Consider the following 17,002-nt stretch of genomic DNA (forward strand, 5'->3'; position numbering starts at 1 on the left):
ACCAAGATCACTTAAACCTCAGACTAAATGTGTATGATATTTGATTTAAATCTTACTGGCACTGCATCGATTTTAGTAGAATCCATCTAGTTTACATTCCAAAATTGCGTCAAGGACTTAATGATTGTGATCCAAATAGGAAACTGGGTTATCTGTTTTTTGAAAATCAATTATGTTTTATCAGTCCAGTGCAAAGATTTGGAAGTGGCTTGCAAGTTTTCTTTCTAAAGACATCAATCATAATTTCAATTTTGCTAGTTTTACTTCGTTGTGAAGAAATGTTTCCTACCGAAGAGTTTTTAAGGATACCTCATCGATATATCTTTTTTTTAAATTGCATCATAGTCGGTTTCCTGTTTTGCGTTAGAGAAAACGTTACAGGCAAATCGAAGTTCCATCCCGCAAAACAGGATGAATTTCTCGCAAAATGTACAAAAGTAATTGGAAATTGTACACACGAAAGTAATTGAAAAAGCGATAATTCCAAAAGAGCCAAGAATACATTAATATTACGCAAAATGTGTCCTTTTGCTACACCAAGCTTAAAATGTATGTAAGGTGGCGGGGCTTATTTCTTCCTAACACAAAATTCGGTTTAAGCCTAATATAGCAAAAGAACGTATATGACATGCCATGTTACAAGTATGGATCGAAATGGAAAATTTTACTTGCTCTTTAATAAAATATTTTACTTTAATAATCAAGGTATGCACAAGATGCTGCCGATGAGCGTAACGAATAGGAATGTCGTTCTGGTGCGCTCCGGTCCGAGTCCTGGTTACAAGTACTGTAAATATATAGGACCGGCTATATTCCAGAGATCAGCATGTGCATTTTCTGAGGCAGCTTACAGGTTCTAGCCAGTATACTGCCTCAGAAAAGTGTAGGGCCCGCCGTTAGTGTGACGCAGAAAATCCGCATGCCCTTAATTCAATATACCGTCATGATGAATTTGTAAACTCTTCTGGATCTGTAAAATAAACATAAATTTATTTTATTTTATGAATAACGTACGAAGTTCTATTATTTTAAAATTTTAAAAATGCAAATTTTTAGTGAAATTAACTTAAAGAATGCTGTCTGCTGTTACCTTTATCAGCTTTAGCTGATAATTTGAAATTAATGATTCCGTTGACATCAATGACAGGTAAAAGATTTTCATCGGAAATACGGTAATAAAAATCTTCGAGTAGCGCTGGCATCGTTAGGGCTTTGATTTCAAACACTTCATTTCCTGTGGCAAAAATCTGACGTCACTGAGAAACGAAACTGTGGCGCGCGTCACGTGGATAGCTTGAAGCGCGAATATTTTATCGTAGACAACGCGCGCATGTAGATGGCAGTTACTATCGTTTTTCAGCATTAGTGTTAGCGGTGTTTGCATTGAAGTTGGCCTTGTGACTACCGGAGAAAGTTGTGAAGGGAAGAAAGTGTGTCATGCTCGATATTGCTACATGGTTGCCCGCGTTATCCCCACTTCTCATGCTGTTCTACATCAGGACAACGACCATTACAGTTCCGTCAGTCACAGATACATGGGATAAGGAATACGATTATATTATAGGTACAGTTTTTATTAACTTCCTCGCGTGTTGTTAATTAGCAGTAAGATTTGTTTCCCATGTGAATTTTAATTAACCATAAATTCTCTCGAACGTTGCGTTAAGTGACACATTGCTGTAACAAATATTCTGAGCATTCTTTCAATTAAGAAGTTGACCGCTATTTGTGGCATTAATGTTAAGTAAAGATATGAATCGAATAAATTTATCAAAATGTTAGCATAAGCATACGAAACACGACAGGATTACGTAAAAAGAGAGCCATTATCATCCGAGAATTTGGTTTCTCTCTTCCAAGCAATAAATGAGAGTAATCCATTTCCAGAGGAGGACGTTAGTAATGTTTGGATAAAAATGTTAAATAATCTGTAACTGAGTTAGTCGAAATGTAGTTATCTTGCTACCCGGTACCAGCATAAGCCAAGCAAGCTTTAATGAATGATAGCTGTTTAAAATTAATTGAATTTAAAATAATGTGTGTATACAAAGATTTGCCTCATCTTATTACCGTAATTGGTAGCTACTTCCCCTTAGATCTATCGACACTGAAACAAGTTTTCCGAGCTCTTACACGCCACTGTAGTTAAATACCAGAATGAATGCCGAAAAGTTTTTCTGGGTCACATGTGGTCATAGTTTACAATTTACGAGAATTATTTAATGAAAGTTATTCATTATTACAAATAATACAGTATATTTGCTAAAATAGTACTTGTTGAGCGGGTTTTTTTCTACTACGTACAAGGAGAATATCTAAAATTAACCAAAAATAAAACACAACCGAAGTTACAAGGAGGGGTCGACACTTGTGTCCAAGAGGGTTTTTTTTTTTAATTTTAACCCAATTTCGGCTTTTTATCATTTAATTTAGATAGCTCGGGGCAAGACGAGTATACGGATGTTATTAGGTTATTAGGTCGAACAACTTTCATTTTTTCCGCTCCATTAGGCTAAAAATGGAAAAATAGAGAGGGGGCGTGAACTATACTAATTATTCACTTAAAAAAATTAAAAATCTTAAAGCTCTTAAACCCCTTGGGGTTCTCTATTAGCATTAAACCACAGACCGAAGCACCTCCTTAAATTTGAAATTAAACCATACCAAAATATCCACTTACGGTTCCTACAGAGGAAATCCGAAGGGGGGGGGGGGAATCAAATAATGATCTCGTAACTTCTACTAACAGGCACTTTCTATTATTATTTTTTTTATTTTTTTTTTTTAAGATAACGTAATTCATGCAACAGACCGTATATCGGAGATGTCACAGGCCGAAATTTTGCCTATAAGGTAAACTTTATCTAGGAGTAGATTCGGCTCCTGATCTTTCATACTTACGGTTCATATTTATAATGGATAGCGATGCGTATTGTTCTGATCACTTTCGGAACTGCAACAAAATAAAACTAAAGAGACGTGCATTGAACAAAACAGCATTTAATTAAACACATATTTCGGTCGGATATATGAAAGTTTGGTTATACTCCAGATTATGGGTACACTCCGGAGAAAGTGGCTTCTTTTGCTTGAATCCGCCCAAAATTACTGGCTTAAACTAACATAACTTTTTTTTTCATTAGCCAAAAATGAGTCTTTTAAAAAACCCACACTTCTTTTGCTCGAATCCGTCCCGAATTTGGCCATGCCGGTGACAAGGTGTACCTATAATCTGTATTTCAGCCGAAAGTTTATACTTATAATTATGTACAGTTACACTTAAAATCTCGTTCTTCTCGTTCATAATAAAAAATTTATTATGAAATTGATTCTGCGTTTCGCTGAGAAAGGTTTTTTTTTTTAACGAAATCAGTATACCAACTTCTTATATAATACAGTATATAAAAAAAAAAAAAAAAAATCGCTGCCACGCTGGTCCAGTGCGGGTTGGCAGATCAACCGTATTTAGCAGTCAGGGGCTTGAATCCCGGTCTACACGCTCCTTGAACCCAGGAGCGTGTGCTACTGCACTCCCGCTCCTGACCACACGGCTACGGAGGCCTCCTTCTTATATACAATTCATTAAAATTACGTCGCAATTTGAATCATTACAAAGCTGCTTTCTCCTTTAATCGATCTCAGATGGAGAGAATACGGTTATAATCCCAGATTTATTTCTGTCATTGTCTGCCCAAAAATGAAATGCAAATCATCTGTGTCGGCTCTTAAGCTTGAATGAAAACAGTTTTCATTACGTGATAAATAAATAAAATATTTGGTAATATTTGTATTTATTTCTCACGAATATCTATGTGAAAAGAGTCCCATTGATAATATGGGCCAGATTTTTCTCAATTTGTGGGTCGCAATATTTTTAATGAAGCAATTATAAAATATAGTAATAATAAGTACTCGTAAGAATACACCGAAGTGTCTCCTCATTCTCGATTTTTCTCACCCTAATTTAAAACATAGAATGAATGCAAAGTTTTTTGCCCTTGGTTACAGACTTAACCTTTTCAAGTTATTTTCTTCCAAATAGGTTGTAAAATGGGATTGTTTTGTGGTCAGCAACGTATGTGTATATCGTTGCATAGATCGCACTTTCGAATCTGTATACGAACTAAACGTGATGGTCAGTCGTGAACAGAGCAGCGTTGCCTAAATTATAAAACTTTTATTTATTTATTTACTGTATTTTTTTTTTTAATGAAAACTCCAAGCACTTATTTGCAGTATTTTTTTTTTTTTAATGAAAACTCCTGTTGCACCATATGGACGGCCGGGTACGTATGCGTTTTACCTGGGGAAGTGATGGCGCCTGGATGCACCGTGGGACGAAAACAAGCTGCTGGTGGCGACGTTCTGCTGGGATGCCCTAGGGACACTGAAATTTACCACCTAGTTACACATTATTGCTGACCAGGTGCACCCTTTCATGGTAAGTCTTCCCCTCTGGCGGTGCCTTCTTTCAGCAGGATAATGTGGCATGCCACACCGCCTGGATTGTTCGAGACTGGTTCGCGGAACATGAGGAAGACTTCCAGGTATTGCCTTGTCCTCCAAATTCCCCAGACATCAATCCCATCGAGCATCTGTAGTTTGTGTTGGAACAGCAACTCCGATCTGCAGCGTCTCAACCACGGACCTTATAGGAGTTAAAGGATCTGCTGGTTATGTGTTAGTACCAGATACCCCAAGACACGTTTAGAAATCTTGTAGCGTCCATGTCTCGCCAGGTACGAGCTGTTTTGGCTCCGCGTGGAGGACCAACATCATATTAGATAAGTGGTCATAATGTTTTGGCTCATCGGTGTATGCTTCTGGAGTCTGGTTCCATAGATGGTAAATTCCATTAATGTTAAACTCCGTTCCAAGCTCATCTCCATTCAACGGATTATGCTGCTTGCCATGCTCCGAGCCTGCAGGACAGTATCCTCTGCTGCTCTGCATGTCCTTGCTGGAGTCTTACCACTAGACCTGCATGTCATCTTCAAAGGACTATGCTACCGTCTAAAGCCCGGAGTTCCTGGCGAGATTCTCGGCATCTTATGCAACCTAACTGCTAACATAAAAGACGAGAAACGGAGAATTTGGAATGAACTTATCAATGTGTGGCAATCACAATGGGATTACAGTATTACTGGTCAAGTCGCCCGCCCTTTTGTTCCTGCAGTTACCTTCCCTCTCAACAAGAGCATTCGCCAATGGTTTTCTCCCAGCTTAACAACATCAGATATACTTACTGGGCACGGCTCTATCAACTGCAACTATTTCAATTTGGCTTGTCTGACACCAATCTCTGCTTGTGTGGTGCTGAGAAAACCTGGATGCACATTCTGTATCCCTGCAACCTGTACCACGACGACAGATCTACACTACAAACTGCTGTCAGCAACTTTTCTGAAGGAAATGAAGTGGCACTGACTGAAAATTCTCAATCGTTTTCACCTCTACAACAATTCGCGTCTGCTGTTTTCACCAAATGAAAGCAACTCTTCTCGAGTCTATCATCATCTCAACAAGGAACCAACCCAACACCTGCAATGTCTATCGATATCTCTGAAAACTGATATCACCTGCCATGTCTTTTTTTTAGCTGGTACCCCAGTTTGGGCAGCTGTGAGTACGGGATTAGCTAGCACCCCCTGGTATAGCACTACTACCTCCCCTGGGGGTGGTTTTCGTCCTTCCTAGGACAGAAAGACTGCTGTCTTGTAGTTCCTTGTACCACAATTTTTAATTGTGATTAGTTGCGTGATTTGATTTGCTGTGTGGACGTGTTACATGTTTATAAACGCTTATGAGATTTTTTTTTTTTTATGAAAACCCCAAACACGAAAGGTATCAAAACCTATAGTACTTAGTACCGTGCATGAGTTGAAGGAGAAGTATGGGGGGATGCCGGAAACTTTGCTCTAGAGACTAAACATGGGTTTCACCACTTCAGGCCTCCAATAAGCAAAGTGGTGGTATTTCACCGGTTGATGAAAGTCATCTACAACCTTCACTCTGATTATGTATATCATTGTATATAATATGTATGTATATACACTGATGTTCAAAGAAAGTGCATTACCTAGGAATTTCATATTTCTAACCCTTTTTCGCGATGGTATGTTACATTAATGACTAGTGTCACAAATAGAAATATAAACAAAAGATATTTATTAATAGTTAAGGCAAAGCTAAGTAATATTTGAGAGGTGCTCTCAAAATATTTCAAAATGAGCATTTGCGACCTTTATACAATAGTTTTGTAAACACGACAATTATGGCTGAAATGTTATCAGAAGCCTTCAATTTGTTTCAATTTATTATTTTAAATGGAAAACAAAATGAAACGTTCACCAGGTGCAAACTACTATTTAGTTTAACCGTCTCTGGCCCTGATGACACCAGCACACCGTCGAGGCATTGACAATTTCTGAAGATAATCAACTGATAGTTCGTGGTTCCAAACACGAATTATGGCTTCATGAAGGGTCTTTGGTTTCTTTCTGGCAACAGTTCTCTATACGATTCAGGTCCCGGCTGTTTCCTGACCAGCTAAGAGTTGTAATGGACGGTTCTTCCAACCATTTTTTTTTCACCTGTAACAAATGTAAACACATTACTGTCAAACCTGTAATACAGAAATGAAGCTAAAGTAACTACAGAAGTGCCTATTTACACTTTTCACAAGGAGCAGAATCATCCTGAAAGATGCAGTTACTTGGCAGGTCGAAATGATCTCTAATGGTTGGCAGCAATTTGCCTTCCAATATTGCTAGGTATCCATTGGCATTTACGGAACCTTTTATACACTGCCGGTGACCTACTCCGCGATGCAAAATGCACCCCCATATCATTTGGTTGGTAGGGAATTTCACTGTAGACACCATACAGTCTGGGTGGTATTGTTCACTACGTCTACGGCAATCGTTTGTCTCCCATCAGAGCCATGCAAGTTAAATTTCTTCTCATCCGAGAAAATAACTGACTTCCACTGCTCGGGGGGTCCATTTGAATTTCCTCCTTTGGAGTGGGCCCTCCGTAGGAATCTGGCCCACCTTTTGGAACATCAGGCGGGTTAGAGTCTCGAATTGAGACACTACGAGCACAATTGGGACTGGCCCACCTTCCCGTGGTGTGGACGAGTACCCAGAATCATCTGTCCAGGTAACTGATGCTTCTGACTAGCCAAGTAGCCAGACACAACAACACATAATACACACAAACATACGTCACACACAACTGGCCCATTGGTAGTCAGTTCAGCTCCGCCTCGTATCTCTGTGAAGAACAGAGATATGAGGCGGAGCTGAATCGACATTCTAGGAGCCGCCCTTTACAAAAACACATGTCCATATTTGACATGCTCCCTACACCAAATTAATCAGGCCTTTTTCATTTATTGTGTGAGGAGGGGCTTCTTCTTATGACGACATGCTACAAGTCCAGTTTTGAAGATGCGTCTTCTGACTGTTACTGCACTTGCTACCACTCCTCTATGTTCTTCCCATTCTCTTTTTAACTCAGATGAAGAAGCTTTACGGTTTTTAAGGCTTAAGCGCTTCAAACGCGGTCCTGTTTTGCCGTAGTATGCGTCCGGTTTCTTTTTTTCTTATCAGCAGAACCAGTATTCTTGAATTTGGAAAGAAATCTACTGGCTGTCGACTGATTACAAGACACTCTATAAGCAATATGACAGGAAGAACATCCTTCACGTAAAGCAACAGTAGCACTCTTTCTTCGTGGTGTCAGCTGCATGTAGCTCGCCATCCTGACACAGTCAAGGAATGACTGCAACTCTTGCAGAGCGTGCTTATATAGCTGAAAGAAACAGCTGATACAATATTACGTCATCACCCACGTGTGTCAATAATATGTGATGCAATCTGTAAGAAATACTGCCATATATTTACGTTATTCGGACGACAATTACAATTTAAGGGGTGATGCACTTTCTTTGAACACCAGTGTATATAGCGGATTTGCCAGTTTCTGGTCAGGGGTCGATTGTTGTTAATAAAGTAAAATATCACACAAACACACGCACACATACAGGGAACACTGAACTGTAACCACCCCATTCGTAATGCACTTTGCCGAACAGCGGTCGGCTTTTTTTACTGCGTGGTCGTCCAAGTTGAAGTGATGGAGTACCAGACTACGTAATAAAGACTATCACGGAGTTTCAAAAGGGCATGATTGTGGGAGCTTGTGTGTCGAGTACTTCCATGTCGGTTGCTCACAGCCACTGTGGTTAAGGTGAACAAAGAATGTTGCGAACGGGTCAAACCACTTTCCGCCAACAGAACTGTAGAGAATTATGAAAGGTGGATGCTCGTGGTGAGCGAAAGGTGCCGCGCGTTGTACGGGCTCAACAGCAGATCACAGTGCGACCAATACAATATGGGGAATGCAAGAACAATATCCCAAATGACGATAAGCCGCACACTCTGACATTTTTTATTTTTTTTATGTATTAAAGTTGACGGGCCCCCTGCTACCTTTCCTGGAAACTCCACCATCTGTATAAAATACCATACAAATAATTTACGTCATATTTATAATATAATACATACCACCACTAGTTGGTTAAAATCCGTGGCACGTGGTGCTGGACCAGGAATCTGAAATCTGCATACTGATAATACCCAAAAAGTAATAGAGAAGCGCTCATGTTTTGATATGTACGTTTCTGATAAGACCATTAGTTGCATCACAAGGGGATACTTTGAGATCAGTAGTTGGTACCATACAGAAGAACGAAAGAACAGTCTATCTTATTCATCAGATCAGCCATATTCATTTAGCTATATTCATCAGATCTATCACCATCGGATTTTCACCAAATTCGTGTATATATATATATATATATACACGACTTTGGTGAAATATTTTTTTGGTTATATATATATATATATATATATATATATATATATATATAACCAAAAAAATAAATTAGAATAAGAATTAAAAATAATGCCAGCAACATGGCAGAACAAGAGCGAAAATAGTCAAAATTAAACATAACGATCAAACCAACAGGGAGGGAAGAGAGGGGTAACAAGAGTAAAAATATTGCAGTAGAAACTCTCTAAGATAATTTAGAACATCTAAATGTAAGGATAATAAAATAATAATTCATTAAATTTCGAAATTTAACGGCGCCCCCCTCTGACGGGCACCAGGTCCAAATTTATGTGAAATATCACCAACAGATGTAAACCACTACAATAAAATAAAACAACAGACTGACCATTACGCCCATCTCAACAGAGAACCACAAGGTATAATTATATATATACACACACACACACACACAGGGTGATTCACTACCAGTGCGACAAACTTGCAGGAGGTGTAGGGGGCACAAAGACGAATCGGAATCACATAGCATTGCAGGGTCCGAAATGCCTTCGTCATGCGGTAGAGGACGTTGAACGGGAGGTCGCGTGAACAGCGATCCCACTGGAAGTCAGCATTTGCGAACCGTTTCTGTTCAAGAAACCAAGTAGCAAAAGTCCTCCGGAGTGGATAATCCGCATACTCCAATGATTGGACGCGTTGCAGATGGTATGAACTCATTTGGTTTGTTGACAGTATCCTCCATACAGTGGATTGGGAAATACCCAATCGTTGGCCTATCGCTCGAGTACTCTTACTCGGATTGCCTTCTGCAAGACGTAGGACATTCTCATTTCATGGTACCTCTCGTGAAACAACCGGTCTCACGTAACCTTCTGTGCACACGTGCGAAAATCGTATGATGAGGGAAACGTTCCTGGTACAAGCGCAGAGCGGCGAGTCCGTTACAGTCCGCAGCTCCATACGAGAGGTGGACATGTGTATATGTAAGGGCGGCACCTAGAACGTTTGTTCAACTCCGCCTTGTGTCTCTGTGAAGAACAGTATCACTACAAATGGGCCAGATATGTGTGTGTGACGTACGTATGTGTGTGTTCTGTTATGTTCTGGCCACTTGGCTACCCAGAAGCATCAGTTGCCTGGACAGATGATTCTGGGTACTCTTCCACACCACGGGAAGGTGGGCCAGTCCCAGAAAAACACGTACTGTCTCAAGAGAGACTCTGACCCACCTAGTGTTGCCAGAAGGTGGAACAGATTCCTCTGGGGGCCCATTCCAGAGGGAGGAGATAAAGACAGAAGAGCCCAAAAAAAAAAAAAAACCACCCGCGGTGCAGTTAGGAAAAAAAAAAAGAAAAAAAAGTATAATAATAAATTAATTAATAAAAAAAAAAAAAAAAAATATATATATATTAAATAATAATGATAAAAAATAATAATAATAAAGAAATAATAAGAAGAAAAAACAATTTAAATAAATTGGCTGCACTAGAGTGGGAACTCAAGGCAGAGCGCGTGAAAAAAAAATTAATTAAAAAAAAATATATATATATAATAAAAAAATAGAAATAAAAATAATAAAATAAAAAAAATAAAATAAATAAATTGGCTGCACTAGAGTGGGAACTCGAAGCAGAGCGCGTGAAAAAAAAAAAATAGATATAAAATAAGTAAATAAATCGGCTGCGTTAGAGTGGGATCTCAAGGCAGAGCGCGTGAGAGGTGCATGTCGGCCAGTTCAACGTTTGAATACTCGTCCATCCTACTGCCTCGGGAACCGGTTCACAAATGCCGACTTCCAGCGGGAACGCTGTTCACGCGACCTCCCGTTCAACGTCCTCTACCGCATGACGAAGGCATTTCGGACCCTGCAATGCTATGTGATTCCGATTCGTCTTTGTGCCCCCTACACCTCCTGCAAGTTTGTCGCACTGGTAGTGAATCACCCTGTGTATATATATATATATATATATACACACACACACACACACATACAGTGACGTCATAGCTGCAAAGCGCCTCCGTGGGCAGGAGCAGCAGTGCGTGCACACCGGGGTTCGAGCCCGTAACAACCAAATACGGAGGATGCGGAAAGGTCAGTGGAATGACCACCGCATATCTCCGGAGCAATTTGGGCTTAGTTGCTAATGCTCCTAAAAACCAAAATAACAAAAAATAACATAACATAGCTGCAATGGATGGATGGATGCATTCTTGTAAGTCAAAGAGAAAAATTATCTTCGCAGGTGGAACAACGCATTGCAGCATCGGTGGCAAATGTGTGTTGACTCTAGATGAACCCTTCATACTCAGCCATGAATTTTTACAACAGCCCTATATATATATATATATATATATACTGCCCTACCATTAATATCCGGACACCTGTCTGTAGACAAAAAAAAAAAAAACTTTTATTCTGTCATTTAATATTTTGTACTGAAACCTTTTTCTTTTATGACGACCTTCAGTCTAAAAGGTTATACAATACTAAAAGGTTAATAAGCTGATAATAATAATAATCTTCGCGGTATACTCTCAACCAGTATTTTTATAAATGTTAGGTGATATGTTTTCCCACTCGGCCTTTAACGCAGCAACCAGTTTTACCTTGTTCTTTGGGCGATCTCAACGTGCACCTACCTGACAATCCAATACATCTCAAAGATGCTCAGGGTTCAGACCAGGACTCTGGGCTGGACAACCAAACATTTCCACACCCATATCCTCAAACCACTCTGTTACGACCCGAGCAGTATGGCATGGCGTGTTGTCTTGCTGATACAGGTATGGGCCTTCCCTGAAGTATTGCCATAATGGTGGAAGTGTATAATTGTCCAGGATGTTCTGGTATTGCACAGCATTCATGGTTTTGTCGATAGTGACCATTGGGTCCAAGCCAATCCATGAAAAGCAGCCCCATACCATGACACTGCCTCCACCAAACTTCATTGTTCGGAGGATATAATCAGGAAGGAACTGTTCCCCTAGCATTCGCCATACCCAGGAACGGCCATCAGACTGTAGAGTGCGAACCTCGACTGGTATTTCCATAGGACTGTTTTCCACTGCTCCACAGTCCAGGTTCCTGCTCCTTGCACCATGCGGCGTCTAGCATTTATTGAGGTGATTAGTGGCTCGTGAACAGTTGCACGACCATTGTAATGGTCGTGCAAATCATGGAGTATCCTTCGTATTGTACTATGCTGGCATTAGTCCCAGTACTCTCACAGAGGGTTTATGTGACTTGAGACAATGGCAAATTACGATTTGGCGCACAGTTCATTGCAGAATTCTCTTGTCCCGTTCTGTTAGTTTTTGGGGTTTACGAGGTCGTTTTTTGGCAGATTCTGTCCCATTCCTCTTCCATTTGCATATGACGTCACTGACCGTTGACCTAGGGATCCCCAGAGTGACTGCGATGTCTCATACAGAACTCTTGCTCATGTGGCATCCACTATCATTCCACGTTGGAAGTCTGTTGAGCCGACCGAGCTATCCGGGTGGGTAAAGTGCCTGCCTGGAAACCCAAAGGTCGCGCGTTCGAATCCCGCCTCGGGCTTGGATCAGAGTAGTGCAAAAACCTTGGTAGGTACATTATGGCCACAGAAGCCGATGCGCCAACAACTAACAAAAAAAAAAAAAAAAATTCTGTTGAAGGTGTCGTTTTGCATGCCGACTTTTGCAATGTCTGTTCGAATTCCCAGTGTGCATATTTATAGCAGATTCTGTGATATATATACAAAGGGTACTAGGAAAGTTTTGCAATATGACGCAACAATGAATCACAGGAAGCTGCTTGTTGCTGCATGTTGAGACATGTTCATACGTGCATAGTAGCCACCGCGCCAAGTCGATGGGCTCAGTTATTCATTAGTAGTGAGAGTGTAAAGTGCTTGCGATGGCATCGTGGTCACGAAATGAGATAAGGACAGTTTTGCGGTATAATTTCGTGCGTGGTTTAACCATAGGCCAGTGCTTAGAAGAAATGACTCTTGCACTAGATGATGATTGTCCACATCGTACAACGATATTCAGGTGGTATAGAGAATTCCAAAGGGGAAATTTCACTCTGGAGGATTCTGAGAGGCTGGGAAGGCCACGAACGTCAGTTACGGAGGAAAATGTTACTGCTGTGAGGAAAATGCTTGACGAAAACAGGCGAGTGACCTACCAACAGATAGAGGATACTTTGGGCCTAAATGCACCAGCAATTCGTTCGATTCTGCAAGATCATTTGCACTTGAAGAAACTTTGTTCTCTCTGGGTGCCGCATCAACTGACTGAAGAGCAGATGACACGACGTGTGACTTGGTGCCGGGAGATGTTAAAAAAGTTTGATAAGGGACAATCTCGGTATGTGAACAACATCATGACAGGTGACGAGACTTGGCTGTACTATTAGGATCTGCCGACCAAGGCTCAAAACAAAGTTTGGGTCTTTGATGATGACGACACACCTGTAATTGTCAGAAAATCCCGATCTGTAAAGAAGAAAATGATAGCTGTATTTTTCAAATCAAGTGGAATTGTGGAACGTGTCGTTTTGGACACGCAGAAGACAGTCACAGCTAAGTGGTATACTGAACAATGCCTGCCTAAAGTCATTGGATCTGTGAAGAACCTGCGGCCAAAGTCAAGAATGGACACCTGGTACCTCCATCACGATAATGCTGCAGCTCAACGCGCCAAAGCCTGCACCGAATATTTGACCACGACAGGACTGAAACTTCTCGAGCACCCTCCCTACAGTCCAGACCTTGCTCCCTACGACTTTGCACTGTTCCCGCATGTGAAAATGAAGCTAAAAGGGAGGCGGTTTTCCAGTGATGAGGACCTTCTACGGGCTTGGGACAACGAGTGTGCTTTACTCCCTAGTGAAACTTGGCAGAACTGGTTTAAAGATTGGTTTCGGAGGATGGAGAGGTGTATTGAATGTAGAGGAAATTACTTTGAAAAAATTAAATAAACAAAGCTGTATTGCAAAACTTTCCTAGTACCCTTTGTATATATATATATATATATATATATATATATATATATATATATTTTTTTTTTTTTTTTAAAGAAAACTGAACTTAACTGTGGACCTCTAACATTTTAGTATCGTGCATTCTCAGATATCTTCGATAAAGTAAAGTTTGAAAAATATTGTATTAATTAAATTAAAGATATGAATAATTATTGTTAATCGGCAAAAGAAAACAGTTCTTTAAAAATAAAATTAGCAATACCTTTTACGTAAGAACACCGTAAATTTATTTTGGTTATTAGCAATATCTTTTGCTAAAATGTATGGACCGCTTGATGGTCTCTTCGGTGTAATGGAGGTCTTAATGTGCTTTGGGGGAAGGGGGAGGATCTACATCTGGTCACGTATATCTCAACGTAATAAAATCATATATGAACCTCTAATCTGCTGCACCACATAGTCATCTGCTTATCTATGTGCTTATCATATCCTGATATACAATACTAAAAGTCAAATGCGCAAACACATCAATTAATTTTGCATTTAAAATTTAATTCATTAAATTCTGGTTAATATCGTAAATCCGATTTCTGGTCGACACTTTTCGGATGATGTATGATTTATCTTTGTAGATGCAAAACTCGAGGCCAATACCTTGAACAAACAAAATTCATATTCAAGAATGGTTTTGTTAATGTATAATGGATTGGAGAATACGGAAGGAATCTGGGTAAAAAAATTGATAGCAGCTTTTGAAGAACTAGTAAATACAGTGGCCCCTCGATTAACAATGTCTTTGATTAATATTTTTGGTTTACTTGCACCTCTCATCGGATTCCATGCATTTGATTAATGATGACTTCTAATTAACGGTATCGGTACTATAACATTCGAGCAGTATTTTCGCTTAAGAAAAGCGCTCGTAAGCCACGGGGTCGTTATTTTTGTCCATTCAAAGTACTCCAAAGCCCGCATTTGTTTTCGGCCAATCGCGGCGCTCTAAGTTCACGGGATCGCGTTTATCAGCGTAGAATCCATCGCTCACTTTTTATGTTCAGCCTTTCTTTGCAGACTTCTGTCTTTTTCATGATTTTGTTTGATCGTGCAAATGTATCTTCCCTCCTACCACTGATTTTAGTGAAGTTGTTAGGATTTTACTAAATCAAATTTAATAGTCATGACCCCGAAAATGAGTATATGCAAAATATACAAATATGCAGTGTAATTGAGCGGAAGAGTTTATTAATTTTAAGTTATAATTAGTTACAGTACAGCTAGTTGAGAAACCACAACGATTAGCTAGAATTCCTTCATAATCTCTAAATCCAGCATGGCCAACTCGCGGGCCGCATGCGGCCCTCCACATTATGATTTTTTTCGGCCCGCCAGATGATTTTTATACTACTGACTACATCATTGGGAAATCATTCACTAGCTGCACTAGGCACGATAAATAACGAAAAAAATAACACCAGACCAGCTGTTTTTCCCGACTCCCCACCATTCCTTCCTTTCTTCGAACAGGAAATTCTGCTAGTGAATTACGCCACGACATCAAAATCAACTTTCATAACACGTATGTGACAGCGGAAAAATATCCCAAATTAATTAAGATTTTTTGCACAAAAAAATTGTGAGCATCTACATACGTTTGTGTAACTTTCATTTTCGAAAATGAAGTTTATTAAAAATAAATCGAGTTTCAATTACAGAGGAAATAAATGAGTTACTCTGGAGTTGCACATCTATTAAGATGTGCAACTACCAATATTGAAGTAGATTTTTAAAAAAAAAATGATTGGTCGCAAAGAAAAGCAAATACATTATATCATTGATATAGATATATAAGAAAAATGAATGAATAAAATAAATTTTTATGGCATTTGATTTTTTTTTTATTTTTAAAAGATTGTTTTATTTTGTGTGGCCCGCGGAAAATTGTAGTTCGTCAAAGGTGGCCCAGAGAACGATTTGAATTGGCCAGGCCTGCTCTAAATGGTAAAAGAAATGAGAACCATAAACAATCGACAAGTTAGAAATCCATTTAATTAAGTTAGACGCCAATAACCTTCAATTATTATTGGGGTGCTTAAGTACACGTGCCCTGAGTAACCGGAGTTTTAGCAGTCCGTGACTGCTAAATACGGTGCTGTTTCTTGTATTCTCTGTGTTTTCTGAACTCCTGAGGATGGTCTTTCCGGAAAATTTTATTTATTCTGTCCACTCCAGAGTAACTCATTTATTTCCAATGTAATTTCTTTGGCCACAGTTCATTAAAAATTTATAACTCTGAAACTAGGTTGGCAATACCTTGTATGTCATTTATGTAGTTGGATAGATACACGGTTTGCGATCCTTGTCAGCCAATGGAACTCTGTGCAGGGGCATGGTGAATAATGCTGACCAGCTCCTTTGTCAGCATTCTTTGCCATTTTCCTTTAATAGCAGCACACAGCTGAGAAAGTTGAAGTAACCCTTTCTGGCAGCATAAAAAGCTGTCCATAAAAACTCGGGCCCATGGAGCATCATTTAACGAATAACTACAAATAAGCTGCCCAGGGGAGAGGTGGTACCATCCGCCATCGACGCCATGACCAACAACTGGCAGGACACCATCAATAATATTTTAAATGCCAATTTCAAATCTGTAGAAGGAGACAACACCCAGTAACAACAATAGATATGCCAGGCCAATGAGGCCTACCAGTCCCCCCAAGGTAGAGGATTCCTTTACTCACCTAGAACTCCAGACTGCCATAAACAAAATCAGAAACAAAAGAATCCCCCTGGACTCGACATGCTTGAGCCAAACTGGTCAAGAAGGTGGCCGAATTTACACTGAACCTGCTCTTGGAACTGTACAACCACTGTCTCCACTCTGGCACGTTCCCCTCAGATTGAAAAGTTGCTAGCCTAAAACTAAACCTCGAAAATCCAACTAAACAGCCACACATACCAGAATCCTACTGACCAATTGCACTCCTCTCTGTGCTCAGTAAAGTGCTAGAACAACTGCTCAAACAGAGAATCGAAATACACTACTCTACAGCAAATCTTCCTGCAAACGGGCAATATGGCTTCAAGTCAAGAAAATCCACCCTGGACCCACTGGAGTGTATCCTGAACATGGCGGAAAACTGTCCACTGAAATATCTACTTCTCCTCTCTATCGAC

General features: G+C 39.9%; 1 protein-coding gene across 1 annotated transcript in view; it reads left to right on the forward strand.

The window, feature by feature from the left end:
* Positions 1-1,387: 1,387 nt before the first annotated feature.
* LOC150075015 (glucose dehydrogenase [FAD, quinone]-like) overlaps positions 1,388-17,002 on the forward strand; it is a 138,222-nt gene continuing 122,607 nt past the window's right edge. The window contains exon 1 of the mRNA XM_090389041.1: positions 1,388-1,564. Coding sequence (XP_090245167.1) covers positions 1,438-1,564 — 127 coding nt within the window. The 5' untranslated portion in view covers positions 1,388-1,437. The remainder of the gene's footprint in view (positions 1,565-17,002) is intronic.

Source organism: Mastigoproctus giganteus, chromosome 14, assembly GCF_048544385.1.
Source record: "Mastigoproctus giganteus isolate SK-2022 chromosome 14, ASM4854438v1, whole genome shotgun sequence".
Classification (NCBI taxonomy): Eukaryota; Metazoa; Arthropoda; class Arachnida; order Uropygi; family Thelyphonidae; genus Mastigoproctus; species Mastigoproctus giganteus.